Here is a 19,301-nt window from a genome sequence, read left to right on the forward strand (position 1 = left end):
TGATAATAATAAAACGAGTTTTAGCGACCTTATTTTAATTACAGTAACAAAAAGCCACGAAAATAAAAAGGATATATTGAAGAGCTTTGTACTGAATACGAATTGAATTGAATTTACGGAGAAATAATGTATCCAGACGTAAAGTAGGTTTTTGTAACGAACCGATACTAGTTCGCGCGACGTCCAATTAGTCATTAGAGGAAATCTATAAGGTGGCTAAACAGTTGCCCCGTATTGAGCACACGATATCGCTTTAATTATAGAAATAATAATTAATAGAGAGTGTTGAAAAGCATGCATTTTGAATTACAATTTAAATTGATTTACGGTATAAAATTTATTACGTATCCTTAATCCTACTTAAACAATTAAATTTATGTTACGAGAAAATATTATTTGAACATTTTATTTTCAAACTTTGATGACCTGTTTTGATGAGATGAAACTAAAAAAACATTACTTAAAAATATAATAATTATATCATTGGTAAATAAAACGATAAATGCCGAATCCATAAAAGACTATTAATTAAAGTTTTTCAGCTTCCATTTTTTTATTTTACTTTGTTAAAGACATTTCCTTTATCCATTATCATAATAAAAGTTAAAATCGCCGAGTATTCGCATGCAGAAAACGTTACACACTTGAAATTAACATTATAAAGGTAGACGACAACACAAGCTTACAGAGAGCCCCGCAACGTCTTTGACGATCGTTTATGATAGAATCCTCCGGTCGACGATCAAAATTCGCTGGTGTACGGAACGCGGGTAAAGTACCAAGAATATAAAGTCTTTAATCGACATTTAAATTGCTAACTCAGTAAAATTAATATTATAAAATATAGGTATACGTATAGTTATGAAGCCAAATTAAGGTCAAGATCAAAATTCCAGTTGATTAGGCATAAAAAATTGTTAACGTATATAAGATTAATTAAAACAAAATGTAATTATTTTTATAATAGTTTACACTCTTGTTGACAGTAAATAAATAAATATCCACTTTAATTAACTATATTCAACAATTATTGTGATGATGATTATGAATTATTATAAATGACAAGCTATTATTGCATAGATTACAGTGAACGTACTAGAGCAGTCGTGTCAATATGTGATGCACGGCACATCGAGCTAGTGTCAACAGCACCGTCCACTAAGAATACAAACATGCGTAATAATGGTGCATTAATGGGATAATAGTCTCTATGAACCTAAACTTTATGTCGCTTTTATGGAGACACAGAAAACGTTGATAACTACGTGCACAATTGTTTTGTTTTGATTGGCCTGAATTTTAAAACGACTGCCGAATTTGGAAGCTGATTAGTTTAATTTTGGTTTAATCATGAAATGTTACATCAGAGCTGTACGATTATAAATAATTAACAATAATATTTGTACCAACGATAAGATGTTATCAATTTATACAATTTGTAAAACGATATAATGTGTGTAAACAATACAGGACTTGTATTCAATCGAATAAAACTTAAATTTGATAAAGTTCGGATGAAATATTGCTTTCTCTGTCATAGGTCTGGTACTGACGTGCATACAAGCGTGTAAAAACTAAAATCAAAGTCTCTTAAAATAACAGTTCGTCGTTTGGAACCTCCACTCTCCGGTGTCACCGAAGATAATTGAATTTTGGATCAACGCAACCCCGCTCAGAGAGAACTAGGCTTCTACCTGACATTTTACGGATAAACTAAATATCCAACCCAAACAATGAATATACGTGTAGGGATCGATAGTAGACAGACAGATTAGGGATAGGCAATTTAACGCGTGGTTTTAATTACCTAAATAGATATGTGAAAAGGAGTAAGAGCTTCTATAACACCCTATAATGCCTGATATTATAAGAGAATTGTCGTTTTCCAAGCTAATGATGTGATTTAACTAATTGGTTGTATTATTGACCCCATTAAAATAGAAGTATGAAATAACATCAATATGTCTGAAATTAAATGAGACAAAAATTTACTAAACGGGATTCCGAATTGAAATGCAAAGACTACGTTTGATATGCTACCGAACTGCGCTTGACTATTAAAAAATAATAAATAATATTGCATCAGATAGGAATCGATCTAGCACCGTGATTTTTTTATGAAATAATTTTTTACATTTAATTGTTATTCAACGACTTTATTGGATTTTGAATTCGTCGTCTCTTTCTATACCTATAGAGGTCCGCGCCGCAGTCCAAAAGCCCAGCGACGGCGCGCCGGGTGCGGCACCCGGCGCGGCGCGGCGTCGCCGGCGTGGGCTAGTTATTTTTAAAGTTATTAGGGGGTGGGCGAGCAGTAGAAAAATCTCTCTTTTTTATGTCAGAGCAAGCAAAGGAACAGGTGGGCCACCTGATGTTCAGTGGTCACCACCGCCCATAAACACTTGTAACACTAGAAGTGTTACAGGTGCTTTGCCGGTCTTTTATGGACAAATAAGCTCTTTTCTTGAAGGCCCCAATGTCGTAGTTGTTCGGGAACACCGCAGGTGGCAAATCATTCCACAGTTTCACCGTACGCGGAAGCAAGTTGCGGGTGAAGCGGACAGTGGTGGAGCGCCAACCATCCAGGTGGTGCGGTTGGAACTTGTTTTTACGGCGTGTGGTCCGGTGGTGGAACTGTGCGGCTGGTAAAAGGTGGAACAATTCCTCAGAGCACTCCCCATAGTAGATTCTGTACAGTATACAGAGAGACGCAACGTCTCTTCGCACTGACAGTGGATCGAGCCTATCGGAAAGCCTACGGTCATCGACAATTCGAGCTGCTCGACGTTGGATGCGGTCAAGAGGAAGGAGTTGATACTGTGGGGCTCCGGCCCTGAGATGAGAACAGTACTCCATATGCGGTCGCACCTGAGCCTTGTACAGCTGAAGTCGGTGGGCCGGCTTGAAGTACTGTCTCGATCTACTGAGCACACCAAGTTTTTTCGAGGCTAATTTAGCCATCGCTTCCAAATGACTGCGGAATTGAACGTCACTCGAGATTTCAACTCCGAGAATTCCGATTTTCGGCGATATACTAAGGGGAGTACTCTTAAACCGAGGTTCTACGACAAATGGGGTCTTTTTAGCGGTGAACGCGCAAACCTGTGTCTTTAGGGGATTGAACTCGACAAGATTATAGTGCCACAAACTTATCTGACCCGGTGACAGTGTCACTGATGTCGCTTTCTTTTATATAAACAAAATATTCCGTATGAAAAGTCTGTGAAAATGTGACATTTCAAAATGGCGGCACGTAGTTCCAGTTTTTGCCACCGGGTCAGATAAGTTTGTGGCACTGTAAGTTCGCCCCAATCCGAGACTTCTTGGAGAGAAGACTCGACTTCAGACACAAGTTTGTTTCGACTCTCATTGAGGCTTTCCTTTGAGGTGTTTGCACGGCCGGGATGAAGAGCATCCCCCGTACTGTCGTCTGCATAGCAATGAATGTTACTGATTTGTAACAAATCATGTTTATAATTATAATGGATAAAAATAATTTTGTTAACTTTTGCAGGATTTAGACGCGATCTCTTCGCAGTTAAGACTAGCCCAGCTACAGAAAAAACCCTTTCACTTGGCGTGCTTGTAGCTGGGATAGATAGAAGCGATCGCGCTAATCCGGCAAGCCAAGGAAAAACAACTTTTTTTTGTTACCAGAACTTAAGAATGTTGCCCTCTACATCTCCTAAATCTGAAGGGTTAGCCGTAGCCAAATATCTCCAACACTCTTGAGCGACGTCGTCATCCTCATCAATAAATCTATTGGAGTGTTTTTTGGCTAGCTTTTGGAGTAAAACATCTGGCATCGATATAGTAGACATTGTCTACTATATCGATGCGACGTTGTCGTGTTGTAGACAAAAACGCTTGCGTGACACATGGTTCGCGCGCAAAATTTGAACTCGGCGCCAATTTTTCTGTGACCCGGCGGCGGCGGCGGCGCGCCGGGGTCGCTCGGCGGCGGCACGCCGGCGTGGCGCGGACCTCTAATACCTAGTAAGTTGTGTTTATAATTCAACGCATACGTATTCATTCATGGCTTTAGCTAGAAATTGCAAATTTGGATAACAATGCAACAATTTCCTCAGGTTTAGCTGCAGGTGTGTCGCACCGTCGCACCCTCCGTTTCCTCACAGAGAATTATATTATGCAGCTTCCGACACTGTTGCTCTGTACCTACTAGATACAATAGCGACTAAATTCTTTTGTTTCATGTATCAGTACACAAATTCGTCTCAAACATTATTTAATAAATTACTACTCTTGTTATATTTTATAATCCTAACTGATTCGTAATGTATAAATAAGCATACCGAGTTAAAAATTAAACAATCATTAGAATTCTTTATATCGTTGATAAGATGCAGATAATTGCGTATTGCTGATATAGATATGACATCATTTCTTTGCATATAGATATAGATATGTTTGATGCAATGGAAAATATGAATTTATATTTTACAAGTCACATTAAAAAACAATATATTTTAATTTAAAATTTACACGAACTTATAAAACATGTATGAACTGCACTTGATCAGAAGCTCAAAAGAGAATGTTGTAAAACGATGATAAAAGAATATAGGATGCACTTAATTAACTGTCTCATATGTCTGGATTCTCACAAAGCTACTCCACACGTGTCAAAGACCGTTATATATGATACGAATACGACAAGTAATAGTGGAACTAAATGACTAACTGAGCATATATGAATTCAAACACATGTAAGTATACTATTCATAATTAAAAGTGACCAAGTGTGTAAAATAAATGGTTATAATTACTAAGACATTTAATGCTTAAACACAATGTCAAATCACAAAACATGTACATGTAAGCATATTTTTATTTTAATTTAGCGGCGTTAAAATCATTACAGCCAAGTCTAGTCAAACAAAACAGCGATGCCTTCGCGGGCGAAACCGCAGACGGAAAGCAAGTTTGTTACAAGTACAACGTTTATTATACAAATAGAAGTTGCGTTTGAAATCCATTTAGAACTATGGTAAAGTAGGTTGATATACGTCACTTGACAGCAATCGTTTCACTGCTTAAGCTTCGTCCTAGCTTTATAGAACAGTGAGCTATAAAAATCGTCTCGGCACGCAACAGTAGTGCACTTGTTGTCGATGTCGACCAACCTAATTGAACATTAACCCATTGAAGTAATAGCAAAAGGGGTCCGCAGAGATCACGTAGGATGCATTTATCTTATATATCGCTAAGTATATTAGATACTTTATATAAAATCATTTAACTGACATGGGAACAAATAAAATATAAACAGAATATTTTTATAAATTACAAGTAACATAATAACTAATAACATACTCGAATATATTTAAATGAAAGTCCAAGTGGAATGGTAACGTTTCGATTTGAAAACTGTAAATCCATTTTCGCAAACATTTGGGACACTAATTGCTTTTCTTTGTAACGAACGAAAAACTCAAAGGTCACTGACATGCGCTAAAATTTCTTATTCCCGAAAACGACTCGGGCACGACATCTCATTTCGTCTCCGTACCCTTATTTCGTCATTTCAGAACAAAAGTCAGGCTTTTAAAGTTTGTATTGTCATATCATCATTTGTAATGAGTATATGTAAATTGTCTAGGTTTTCATCATCTAAAGTCTAAACCTATGGAATTTTGTATATCCTACTTTATACTTAGTACTTACTAAGTAATTTATTTGAATAAACTCCAAAGATATAATTTCTAAATGATATCTATTTAAATTGTAAGTAATAACGATGTTTATTTTTTTCATGAATATCGTTTTTTTTTTTTCTGAAAAAAGGACATTGTTTATTGTTTACAAGTTAATTAGTAAGAAAAGCTTGACTAATAGGCAATTTTATTTTATTTATCTTATACAGAGACATTTCCAAGATCCAATTAATTATTCTCTGTCAATATTATTAGAGAGAAAAAATTAAACAAACTCCCACTTTGAAATTGTTCACTCGGTTGCATCAATCGATTCTAATTAAATAATAAAACTGATTACATAAATAAATTTATGGCTACAGCCATCTTAGGAGACGATATGCAGACATCACTCATCATAAACTAAGAACGTATCGTTGTTATAACAATGCCGCACTTAATTTATGTTTTCAATGTAACTAACGATTGCAGGATTAGATTTCAAACTAACTTGTGGACATTCAACCACACGTTAATATTATTATCAACACACTGAAAACTTTAGACGAATTTAATATTTTAATCTATTCAGAAAAAGAAGGTTTTCAACGCGGCTGGTATCTTTTTTTTTCATATTATATTATTTCGCCAACGTTTCTGGATCGATTTACGAGATTGTATTTTTGTTTTATGCGAACATATTTTATAAATAACAGCTCCAATCATTACGAAGAATAAGGAAAAAATAATTGTAAATGTATTCAAACGAATTCCCAAACTAAATGGTCATATAATTGTGACCAGTATGTATACATGTATTTCGTAACTAAGTGCTTAGTGCTGACAACTAATACTAAACATTGGGACTGTGTAAACAGAGAGATGTGTGCTTAGTATTACTGTATTAGTGTTGAAGAAATATATAGAAATTGATCTTTACTATTTTTTAATTTTTAGTGTTTGCAGTCGTAGTTTAATTTTTATTTATTTTAATTGCTTTCTCAGTAAGTGCAAATACGTCGTAGTCTTTTGCACGCCTCATAAGCGAAGCGTTGAGGTGGGTACTACTGTCACTTCGCGCAAAACATCTGATTTTTCAAACTTAAAATGTCTTTATGTATCATACATTGCACTTGTAAGATAATACATACGTACACACATATTAAGAAAAAACACTATTTTTAACGTTCATGATATTTTTGATGTCATTTTTGTTATTTAAACTAGTTAAAAAACAGTTTAAAAAAGTTCTGTCTTGGACGTCCGTGTGTCTGTATGTGCGGATCCTTTTTCTTGTTAACACGATAGCGACCGAAATACTTTACTAATCGAGTCTTTTTTTTTCTCTTACGCTTGAGTATGCTCAGGAATAGAACCCTTTCATTTTTCAAGGTCTGATTCGATGTGGTTTAATTGTTATTAAATAAACAAAAATAATAATTAATAAATATTTATTAAAAAAAAATTATGAGGCGTGCACTTTTGGATTTTCCAAATTATTCTTTTTTACAAACAGGTTAGTTAGAAATGTTTAAAAACAGTTTAGAATATCCCCAATGTTCATGTATATTTTGCGATACTATGTTTTCTATTGGAGATTTTGCAAGTATTTTATATGGAGTAGCCGCGATAAAACATTTCAGTATAATTACTACATTGGCTCTAAGCACATAGCTGCGAGTCAATGATATCCCTTCACTCTGTATATATAGAACATATTATCTTATAAGACGTCTTGTTCTAGGAAACCACTCCTCATCTCACTTGTTAATAATTGTCTGACATTTTTATTAACCTGTGACTCAGTCACAATCAATACTATTGTGGACACTTATGTGACCTATTTCGTTGTATTACTATTTTCAAAGTAAGAAAAATTGATTTTATTGAAACACACAGTGTTCGTGATTTTTTCCCACACGTCATATAATTACTGTTTGTCGACAACCAACATGCAAGGAAACTAACAAAACACGTTTAAAAGCTAAGTAAGGATACAAATCAACTTTGAGTTAAGGCCTCTATGTATCGCACATTATTTTATGGGCTCGTATTGTTTTGACGCGATATCTATAATTACGTCTTTATCAGAGCGATATACGCAGCCATGTAGGTGGTAAGTGCATAACATAAATATAATGTGATGAATGTACTAAAATCAATATTATATTTCAGCTTCGATGCTATAAGCTTTTAGATTGTAAAATTTTAAGCATTGAGATGCTTAATGATCTAAATAAATTGTACAAATTAATTCAATTTAAGCATAGGTTTCCTCATAATTGTTTCATATCTTATGTACGACTTTTAACAACACTTTGAACGAAAGTTATCAAAAACGCGCAGTAATAAAATTTAAAAAATATTATAGTTTCTTTTGAAATAATAGATGATTGGGTTAAAGTTTTATCATTCAAGATTCCATTTCTGAGCTACATAACATTAGTAATTTGAAATAAGACAATATAAAATTCGATGTTTAAAGGTTACAGATTTCAACCACGTTTATAGTCTAGGTCAAGAGAAAATTCAACTCGGAATCTTATACTACTGAAACACATTACACTTCACCTTTGCCATTAAAGATATTTCTTAATATTAAGTAATATTTTTATCTGGAAATTGTGAAATATATACTATATGAATGAATTTGCATTTTCTCGTAATATTTAATTTTCATTTTCATTTCATTTATTTTATTTTAAGAAATAGGTAATTTAACATGAAAAAAGATAAGAGAAGACATCAAATAAGGGTGGTGGGTCTGGACATTAAATGTACCAATTAGGAATTTAAAAAATGAAATTAGTGGAATTCTATCTGGTTATTTATGATCTGATACCGTCCTATGGATTTCATATTGATTCTAACCTCTCGACGTGTGGAAACAAAGGACAATATTCCTTTTTTTGCTGAATAATTATTTGTATTTTCATTAGAAAAAATATTTAACACTTGAAAATCACCCGTATCTAAGCGGTTGTAATATTCATAGTCGGCGCAAGCGCATTTAACGTAAAATCTATTATCCTCCTTTGGCTGGGGTTATATTTTTCGAGTGTGTTTTTGTTTTATAAGTATTTATGTGTGTTTGTGTGTGTTTATGTATTTGGCAGTAATCGCATCATAGATTTTAGCTTGAAAAATATCAACCAGGTACATAATATACCAGAATTTAATGTATCAATACAACGCACGCAATGGAGGCGCCGATCCTTCTGGACTTTTCTATATTTTCAATTATTGATTGGTTTAATTTTTTAACAAATAACAAAGTGCAATAGCAACAATTACAAACGCTTCGAACAAAACAGCACAACGCTACATCGCGAGCTTAGTCAGATCGTGTCACGATGCGAACGGGTTTGAGTCGGTGCGTCATGCTTTCCCGACAAAATGGCTCAAATGCACGGGCGATGGAGTAATAACGTATTCAGGCAACGAAGGCGAGGATCTAAAAGCGATGTGCACGGTTCATCGAACGTCCGTCAAGGCCTTCGCGAGAGTTTGTTCGCGTGTAACTTCCATGTATTAGAAACAAAGTGGCGTGGACTGCACGTCTACGTTCTACAACTCATCGTAAATATTCATTGCAGAACTGTCCCCTGCTTGTACAAAGTTAGTGCGGGGCAACTTTTGAAATACACTAATGAGTACAGGAGATTTGTATAACATTGTTTTGGTGGAGAATATTTGGTTGGATTATTCATAGAAATCTAAGAAGGTAAACATAAATGCAACATAAAACAAACAAACAATACAAAATGAATCACAATTGTTCTCATAAAATAATGACAATGGAGAGAAGTTTTTTTTTATATCATTTGTTATAGTCAACCACACATTTTAAAACAGATTTTAATCATTTTTTTTTGCTTATACTTTAAATTTTATTACATATAATGAATATCAAAGAAAAACAAATTTTAGCATGCCTTTCCACCTAAATACTCCTTGTACATAATATTTAAACAAGTAAGCATTGAATATTAATCTTTTTCCATGACACTTGAACAAACAGATAAAATAGACACAAATACAGTATTGAGTAGTTATTTGTAGATAATTGATGAAGGGTGATGATATAAATAAACTCATTTTATATAATTAATGGTTTGATATTTCGAAAATTAGAACATATTGAAAATGGTTAGGCTATATTTAAAAAAATGGCATTAGTAATTATTACTTTTATCATAGGCATTAAAGAAATGACTGATTATATGAATAGATATGAATTAAATTTAATTAGATTACCAATTATTCAAATGTAATATATCATACTAACATCAAAATAAATTATTTACTAGGATTTAAACATCGGGTATTTTTTTTTTTACTTTTTGATAAATTACATGGTACCTAATTTCTTTCCATCCGTCAATATTTTAGCAGAACCTTTGCATTGAAATCTTACATCAAAAATACACTTTTGCAATGTCATAAAAATAGGATTCGCTTAGGCAATTCAATGTAATTTAAATTAAAAAATTTTAATTACATATTGTATAAACTTCACTCTTAAAGTCTCAACTTAATATTTCGCAATGCTTTTTACACAGATTATGAGCTAAGCTTAAGTATTTTTTAGTAAAATTAGAATAGATAATGGAACATAGTTAAATAAAACTTATATTTACAATTTTATAATATGCACCTAAAGCTGTATAAAGTATTATTTTCAAACCTCAATATTCAATACATTTGAAATACTATAAGAGTATGTGTCCATTCTTATATGAGTTTAAAATGTTTAATTCATCAAAATCTGATCAGAGCCTTCTAAAAAGTTACATAAACAAAACATTAGAATAAGTTTAAGGTTCATTTAGTTATTTTAAATGGTAAAATCATTTTCGGATAATTTTCGCCAATAAGAAATTTATTGGATTTGTGTTTCCCTAAATATGTATTTATATGATAACACAAAATTTACAAAAAATCCTACATGGTGCAAAGAATATGGATTCCTTGACTGATGATGTGTAACAAAGCATGTAACGAATCATGCATGATAATTTGATCAGATATCATATCAGAATAACATGAAATATTTCTCATCAATGCAACCAGTATTTACCGAAAACATCACATCAGCTGTCATTAGTCACGTCAGTAATATAATAATAATATAGACCTGTATAAATCCTTATAATTTTTTTTATAAAATAAACAAATAAACTAAAGTTTACAATTGAAAGTATAGTCAAACTATAGTTAAACTTCTTCGTTTGAAGTAATTATAATTTATCGATTTAGAATAAAGCGCAGAGCTAATGCACGCTTACCTTCAGATAATTCCAAGTCCAATTCTGCTAATTTGTCTCTGATATCATCCGGAAGGTTTGATATGTCAAGACTCTGGTATATTATGTCAGCCATTATGAAACACAATATATTTTTCACACAAAATAAATAAAGTTCAACGACAACACTCTAGGACACCATCATGACACCTGGCCATCTTGAATTTTGAATACTTTCTGTCTGAAGTCTGAACTTCGAGTCCAGTTTTTGCTAATGACGTATGAGGCAGACAGAGGTCGCTGCTGTCAGATAAGTTAGTTTTCTATGCCACTAAAATTAACTTTTTAAGACTAGGGTACACTATAAAAAACAGAAATATGATTCATGCGAAATTAAATGTAAATAAGTATGGTATAATATGGATATATTTATTCAGTCAGGATTAAATGTAGGAGCTATATAAATATGACGTATTAGTTAATATTTAACAATAAACTTGTCATCTCAATGTTGCCAACAAATATAATTTACATGTACGGAACGTGTACGGAACCAATTATTGTGATAATAGTAAATAGTATAATTTATCATACCACACATCTACTTAGTACATTTCATGAATTATTACTTTTGTAAACATTATAATATGTTGTGAAGCGTAATAATTTTGGCTGCGTGTCATCCTTGCGGTAAGCGTATCCACTATCCTTAAATTATCTCATGATCGTGCGGGGTGACGTAAGTGTTTACTTTTAGCGGAAGGCGGAGAGTGTCCACTGTCCGTTCTGTAGCATTAGCTTATTAGCTATGTTAGCTTAGTAGCTATGATAGTTACAGAATAATAACTAGTAGCTAGCTACATAAGCTTTTCTTCGCAATGGTTTTCAAAGAAATATGTACTCAAACTAATATACAATATGATTTAATAATTTAGCTTCGCGTTTCAGTCGAGCACGTGTTTTGAGGGAATAAAGGCCTTAATTCACAGGAGAACGGTTCATAATAAGTTATAATATGTATTGTTATACGTATTGAAAAAGCCGCGGTCAAAAATATCTGGAATTGTTTTTGTTTCGGACGAAACATAAAAACTGTATCATTGTTACATCACTAGTAAATTAATATCAAATTAAGGGTTAACTGATCTCTTTTGAAATATGTAATACTACTAATATTATAAAGGCGAAAGTTTGTAAGTGTGTATGGATATATGTATGTATGTAAAGATATATAGACGTTTGTTACTCTTTCACACAAATGCTACAGAACCGATTACAATGAAATTTTTTATGTATGTAGCTGAAGACTCAGAATAACTTATAGGCAAAAAATCACACTTAGAGGGTAGGCAGTAAATTCTAATATGGATGTTTCTTAACCGATTTTGATCAAATAGGAAACTAATGTTACGCAATCAAAGTAGATTTTACCTGTCAGCGTCTTTAGGCAACCAAAAAATAATAAAAATTAAATTTCGATCACAATCCGTATTTAAACAATTAAAAACTGACCAGTATCTTTTTGCTTTTTTTCGTTTTGTGTCCATCTTGCAATTATCGAGAGTGTTGAACGTGATCGAACAAATAGCGCGCGCGCGTGTGTCTTTTTTCGCTTGCGGCAGTCTTGGCCAGATTAGTCCTTGCGCAGTGGCCCTCGCCTGTTATAGGTATTCAAATTCAAATTCAAATTCAAATTCGTATGTTTTTAATATCTACATGCGGAGATACACAGGATTGCTACTATTAAGGGCGGACGTACACGGACGGCTTCAAGCAGTTAAGCCGACGGTTTGAAGCCGCGACTCTACTGCGCGGTTTGTAGCGACGGCTCGAGTAGTCAACGACCGACCGCTTGATCTCAGCTACACATTATTCCTCTATGCCGCTTGAGCAGTCCGTGTACGTCACTCAGCCATTAACCCCTTATTGCATGAATTATTAAGGAGATGAAATAAAAATTATTTTTTTGCAAAAAAGTGTTTATTAGACCTTACATTATGAGATCAAATTGAGAAAAAAAATTATTTACTTATATTATAGAAAATATGAAATGGCGCCATATATGGACTCGTATGCAGTGTTTGTTGTATTTTTTCTGTCATATATGGCTTCGTATGCAATTAGAAAAAAGTAACTAATTAATAAAATAAAAATATATTCCGTACTAATTTCACACACATGGTTGCCAAGCCCCAAACTAAACTTAGGCTTGTATCCTGAATGCTAAGTCAACTGATATACTACATATACTTTACATAAATCCTATCCTACTAATATTATAAATGCGAAAGTTTGTGAGGGTGGATGTATGTGTATGTGTTTGTTTGTTACTCTTTCACGCAAATACTACTGAACCGACTTCAATGAAATTTAGGACACATAATATAGAGGGTAACTTGGACTAACACATAGGATAGGTTTTATCCCGGAAATCCCACGGGAACGGGAACTATGCGGGGTTTTCTTTGAAAACGCGAGCGAGGCCGCGGGCGAAATGTTAGTACTATATATGGATACCTAAATAACACCCAGAATCACAGCCAACTTATACTTCGTGAAATTGCTTAAAACAATTACGTTTGTCATTATAACATAAAAACACGTTATATTTTTCACATAACGTGAAGGAACGAAATTGAAACAATATAGGCATAGCTGACGGGCGTTTTTCTTCCAAATTGGGTAATGACTAATCCCATCAGATCGTACAGAATCAAAGTGAAAATCTAGATGTCTTGCAGGAGTTTTTCGTAGCTTTTTTGCGGCAATTGGCGAGTCAGGAATACTGAGGAGACTCCAGAGATGTCGATGTTTCTAAGTTTTTGAGAGACGACCTCGTCTTTTGGTAATAAGAGCTTTCCCTGACTTTCGCATTTGCTCTGAAACGGCTAATTAAAAATCATACAGTGGCATATAGCATGAGTCTGTATTTATTGATGATGATATGATATTTACATGCTTAGCAGTGAGATTAAAGTGTCCGGGATCGATACTGGAACAATCAGTGAAAATATCCTTGAATGCATACCAAGCCACATATGACATAATATATTTTGGACGGAATGCATACGAAGCCAAATATGACAGATTTGGAAAAGTACAAAAAAACATGATAAAAGCAAAAAAAACAACCAAACCAAATGTTTTACCTTATTTTAGAAATACTAAAGAATGAAGTAATATTTTTTTTCATGGCTTTACTCACCTTTTTGATATTGAAATCTTAATTTGAAAATCACGGTTTTTTCCGCGCACCCAAACCGTCGCACGCGCTAGACTAAATCTATAATATATCTGATGGATAATAATTACACTGTATAAATTAATTACATTCCAATTCTCGATGAAATGCTGTTTAAGATGTAAGGTAGTTTTTTTAGATATTGTTTATAGTTAGCCTATAAAAAATTCATGAACTTCGTTGTCCATATATGGCTTTGTATGCGGTAAGGGGTTAACTGCTCGAGCCGCCCGTGTACGGCCGCTCTTTAGTCATGTGTCCACAGATAGTAGAGAAGAGTATGTTTTCTATTGTTAGTGTTACCAATGGGATCCATAGAGAAAAAAAATTGTAGAAATAATTATAAATTGACCGATGGCAACATCTCTCGCTAAACGCTCGTCCACCAGGTGACGCTAGGCGCTTTCTTCATACCGTCATTCTCAGCCTAGTTTTTCTTTTTATGTTCGTTTAGTGAGTAGTATAGTTGGCTGTTAAATTTATTCTTGTAATGGCTGCCACGCTAAAAGTGTAGTCTATTGGTTATGTCATGTTAAAACAGTCCGTACACAAGTGTGATAGACGAAAAAATCAACAAGTGTTCTGAACAATGATTGCTTGAAAGGTGTTTTACACTTACCTCCCTGGAACGTTTCTTCTTTCATGTTTCCTTTTTTAGGCATTTAAGTTATGGACTCCGAGTTTGTGTACTCTAAATAACTAAAACATAATCTATGCTTCGTCAAAAGTGTTTATTTGGACCATATTGAGTGAAAAGTGTACCGTCCAGAAACGAAATTATGGATCCGAGATCGTCATCTGCCCTGTTCAAAAGGGCCGAACAGTTGAAAAGATGGGAGGAATCTGACACCAACAAGCAGTCGGCAATCCCAAAACGCGCCTCAAGAATACAATTCTCCTCTGGTATCGTGTTTTTAGCAGCGTGTACTGCTGGTGATAAGGATGAAGTGCAGCGGTTATTGAAATTGGGCGCTGACATAAACACCGCCAATGTTGACGGCCTCACAGCACTTCATCAGGTTAGTGTGAAATTTGTTATTTATAAAGCGTTTATACGTATATTGTTATTAGGGCTGCCAATTAACCTCGTTAATGAGCCATAGTAGTATACTTCAAATTTCATAGAAAATAGAGAATGAAAAGCATAAGGAAAGTATACCCAATTTAATAGTAGTTTAGTTTAACTATTAATACCTATATTTACTTTTTTACTTATTTGAATTTCTCAATTTTATTGATATTTTTCGTACTTTGTTCTATTTCCTGTTTGTAAAGCAAAATCAAATTTGTAAGGTATACCATAAGTATCATGGATATTCTAATTGTAACCTTTAAAGTGAATTAAATATATACTGTTAGCTTATAAGACACATGTTTACTTTGGCTAACCACAATGAATGTTTACCTACTCTTCAAGGTAAAACTATGGTTTGGCATTGTCACTGACAACTTACATTCAATGTGAATTGAGACGGTACAGTAAGTAATCCACATTAAAGATTAAATAGAAATTATACGGGCCGAATTGATAACCTCCTTTTTTTTGAAGTCGGTTTATAATTTAGGTGTTATACAATATATTTTATGATTACAAGTATTTTTCAATGTTATTATCCATAAAAATCCATGAATAAAATGCACTTTTTCTACAATTATATAAAATTTTCACACAAAGCATTGAGAATATAAATATAGATAAAAATAAATAATAAACATGCTTTAATGATAGTATTATCAATCAACTAAATTGTCAAACTTGCTCTTATACATGGTATACGTAAGGAGGCTATTTAATCCCGGGGGACCTAATCAGTATAATAAGACAAACTCGAGAACAAAATAAATTTACAAAGTTTGAATTAAATCAACTCATTTAATGTAAGTCAAAGTTGGGTCTATAGCAGTTGGTTACATACAAGTAAAATAATAAGTGTGTTCAAAATAATAACATATTTTCAGTAGAAATAGACTATCTTTGATATAATTTATTAAAAAGATGGCAAATTGATATTCCACCCTTGTTTGTCAAATATATAGATAAAATAGCGGTCCACCCCGGCTTCGCCTGTGGTACCTACATGTTTGAACTATCCTATCTCTCAAGTTGGATCGAACTGCACATGGTGTGGGAATTTTATTATAATCGGTTTAGTGGTTTAGCAGTCCATTGAGGACAAGGAGATTTATATATACACTAGCGGTCCGCCCCGGCTTCGCCTGTGGTACATATGAAAAATAGATGTTGGCCGATTCTCATACTTACCCGATATGCACAGAAAATTTCATGAGAATCGGTCCACCCGTTTCAGAGGAGTATGCAGACTAACATTGTGACACGAGAATTTTATATATATACATATTAAGATTAACATGAAATAATTACATGATACATGCCATGTACAGCATTAATGAGAATCTAACAATTTTGCTGAAATATTTTGTCACAGAAATACAATTTTAAATTATATGTACAGAACAATATGTAGATAGTGAAATTAGAATTTTACTAAAATACAATAATTTCTACAATACAGATGAGTTATAGATGTTTTAGGATCTCATGGGAGTGGCATTTCTGTGATAGATCACTATATATATAGCATACTAATATTATAAAGCTGAAGAGTTTCTGTGTTTGTTTGAATGCACTAATCTCGGGAACTAGGCCATTTATCGAGGAAGGCTATAGGCTATATATCATCACATTAAGACTCACAGGAGCAGATACGGGCGGGTGAAACCGCCGAGCGCAGCTAGTATAATATAAAATAATTTGGAAAATCCAAAAGTGCACGCCTCATAATTTTTTTTTAATAAATATTTATTAATTATTATTTTTGTTTATTTAATAACAATTAAACCACATCGAATCAGACCCTGAAAAATGAAAGGGTTCTATTCCTGAGCATACTCAAGCGTAAGAGAAAAAAAAAGACTCGATTAGTAAAGTATTTCAGTCGCTATCGTGTTAACAAGAAAAAGGATCCGCACATACAGACACACGGACGTCCAAGACTGAACTTTTTTAAACTGTTTTTTAACTAGTTTAAATAACAAAAATGACATCAAAAATATCATGAACGTTAAAAATTGTGTTTTTTCTTAATATGTGTGTGTATGTTTTATCTTACAAGTGCAATGTATGATACATAAAGACATTTTAAGTTTGAAAAATCAGATGTTTTACGCGAAGTGACAGTAGTACCCACCTCAACGCTTCGCTTATGAGGCGTGCAATATTGCTTCAGTCAATTAAAGTGCATAGCCGCCTGGAGGCAGGTGATTTCTTGCCATGCCTAACATATTAACTATGCTTTCATAGACATCAAATTAGCGATTATTAGCCAGTTATACTTTTTCTTGTAGGATTTCTTGAAGTTGCAGGTTTAATAACTCTAGCCCCGGAACCACAGACACAATAGAAAATCTATTGTGTCTGGGACCGATCGGGCCCTTTGGGGCTCCAATGGGTTAAAGAGGTAATCCACATTCAACTGATGCTGTAAATGCAATTTTAACACAGGTCATTGATAAAATTCAAACAGATCACTTCAAGTAATGTTATTTTGTTCATATCATAGGAGGCGTCTATTATTTCGATATTTTTTTATATTTTTTCCATATTAAATTTTTTTTTTGCAATTTTAACCCAAACCCTTCCCTTCTTCGACCCATGTGCCTTGACTGCCTTATGTAAGTAATGGATACCCACATTCTGTACACCTTGCAATATTGTAGTACTCAATGAAGAGGGCGAGGAATAAATTGTATTTACATTTTCGATAGTACTTTATTAATATTGCCATAAATAAATAATTTAAATTTACTTCCGTGAATTCATGTCTAGCATCGTTGAGAATGCGGCACTGCATGTCACGTGCGTTAGGTTTAGCACTCGGAATAACTTTCGATTGTTTCGGCCGACCACTAAACGCCACTGGTCCAGATTTAGAATCTGACAGCGTCCATACTACTGTCCGAATGTACGGAAAACATTAGGATGTAACGCGTTAGATTTAAACTGTATAGATTCCGTCAGAACGCACGTTGCCACAGTTCCGATGTTTTATATTGAAGGTACACAGTCGTAGTTAATTCCACGATATAATTCGAAATTAGCTACTTTAAAAAAATTATATGCTTTATTGGTGCGAAACATTTGCAAGTAAAATCCACATGTGATGTCGCTGTGCCAAATAACTGTCTTGAAAATATTTTAAGGCATTATTTACTGAATTTCTTTGAGTTATGTTTTATGTACGAAATCTGAAATGAATATTTCAATAGAATGTAAAAAAACATCTTAAACCAATCGTAAAACTTATGACTGCCTTGTTATCGGTCGATATTATTAATATTGTAAATTATTGTAGTTATATAACGCATTTCATTATAGAAACGAATCTTAAATGGCGGCGTTTATCATTCCTTCTCGCTTACACACGGCCGTACGGCGTGCAAAAAAATATGGAAAAGTAAAATCACTAAAATGTATTTGATTTTTCCTATAATACTTTTTATCATTAATTTACAATGACAATTATGTATTTGCGATAGTAAATAATTTTATTAGAATTTGACAAAAAATGTTCTTTTGGTAATACTTGTTCAGTTTTATGGGCTCACTAGCGGTCCGCCCCGGCTTCGCCCGTGGTACATATTTCGCAATAAAAAGTAGCCTATGTCCTTTCTCAGGTATCAAAATATCTCCATCCCAAATTTCATGCAAATTGGTTCAGTAGTTTAGGCGTGATTGAGTAACAGACAGACAGACAGAGTTACTTTCGCATTTATAATATTAGTATGGATTACAAGTATTATGGGAATTTTGTTGCATTCTGTATACGTATATATGATAATTCATATAAATACACAAATACTATAACAAAAAAGTTTGTCAACAAACAATTTGAAATAATTAATAAAATTAATATCCATTTACGTTATTTTCTTTTCTTTTTTGCTGACCCTACCATATGTCAGTGTCAGCTTTGGCCGCCATTGAAGATTCGTTTCTTTAATGAAACGCGTTATAGGTACTTACGGTTTTGCATTCGGTGATCAGTCTATTAAGTACATACTTTCATTTCACCAGTACCCGCGTTCAATCTTATTTGCCATAATAAGAGCGACATTTTTCTTCATTATAATATATTTTTA

The 19,301-nt window shown here is 33.5% G+C and overlaps 2 protein-coding genes across 10 annotated transcripts in view; one reads left to right on the forward strand and one right to left on the reverse strand.

Annotated features, from left to right (window-relative positions):
• Nucleotides 1-11,140, reverse strand: part of DIP2 (disco-interacting protein 2) — a 304,666-nt gene extending 293,526 nt beyond the window's left edge. For all 4 annotated transcript variants that reach the window (XR_016456787.1, XM_090102498.1, XM_090102503.1 and 1 more), the window contains exon 1: nt 10,943-11,140. Coding sequence is in view for 3 of the 4 variants with exons in the window: in XM_090102498.1 (XP_089958624.1) it covers nt 10,943-11,036 (94 nt within the window). In the remaining variant the exon portion in view is untranslated. The remainder of the gene's footprint in view (nt 1-10,942) is intronic.
• Nucleotides 11,141-14,522: 3,382 nt separating this feature from the next.
• Mbs (Myosin binding subunit) overlaps nt 14,523-19,301 on the forward strand; it is a 47,837-nt gene continuing 43,058 nt past the window's right edge. For all 6 annotated transcript variants that reach the window (XM_090102534.1, XM_090102539.1, XM_090102546.1 and 3 more), the window contains exon 1: nt 14,523-15,160. In XM_090102534.1, the coding sequence (XP_089958660.1) occupies nt 14,921-15,160 (240 nt within the window). In that variant the 5' untranslated portion in view covers nt 14,523-14,920. The remainder of the gene's footprint in view (nt 15,161-19,301) is intronic.

This window comes from Colias eurytheme, chromosome 1, assembly GCF_061535395.1.
Source record: "Colias eurytheme isolate Ceu_HAF_F1 chromosome 1, ilColEury1 Martin Lab GWU primary, whole genome shotgun sequence".
NCBI lineage: Eukaryota > Metazoa > Arthropoda > Insecta > Lepidoptera > Pieridae > Colias > Colias eurytheme.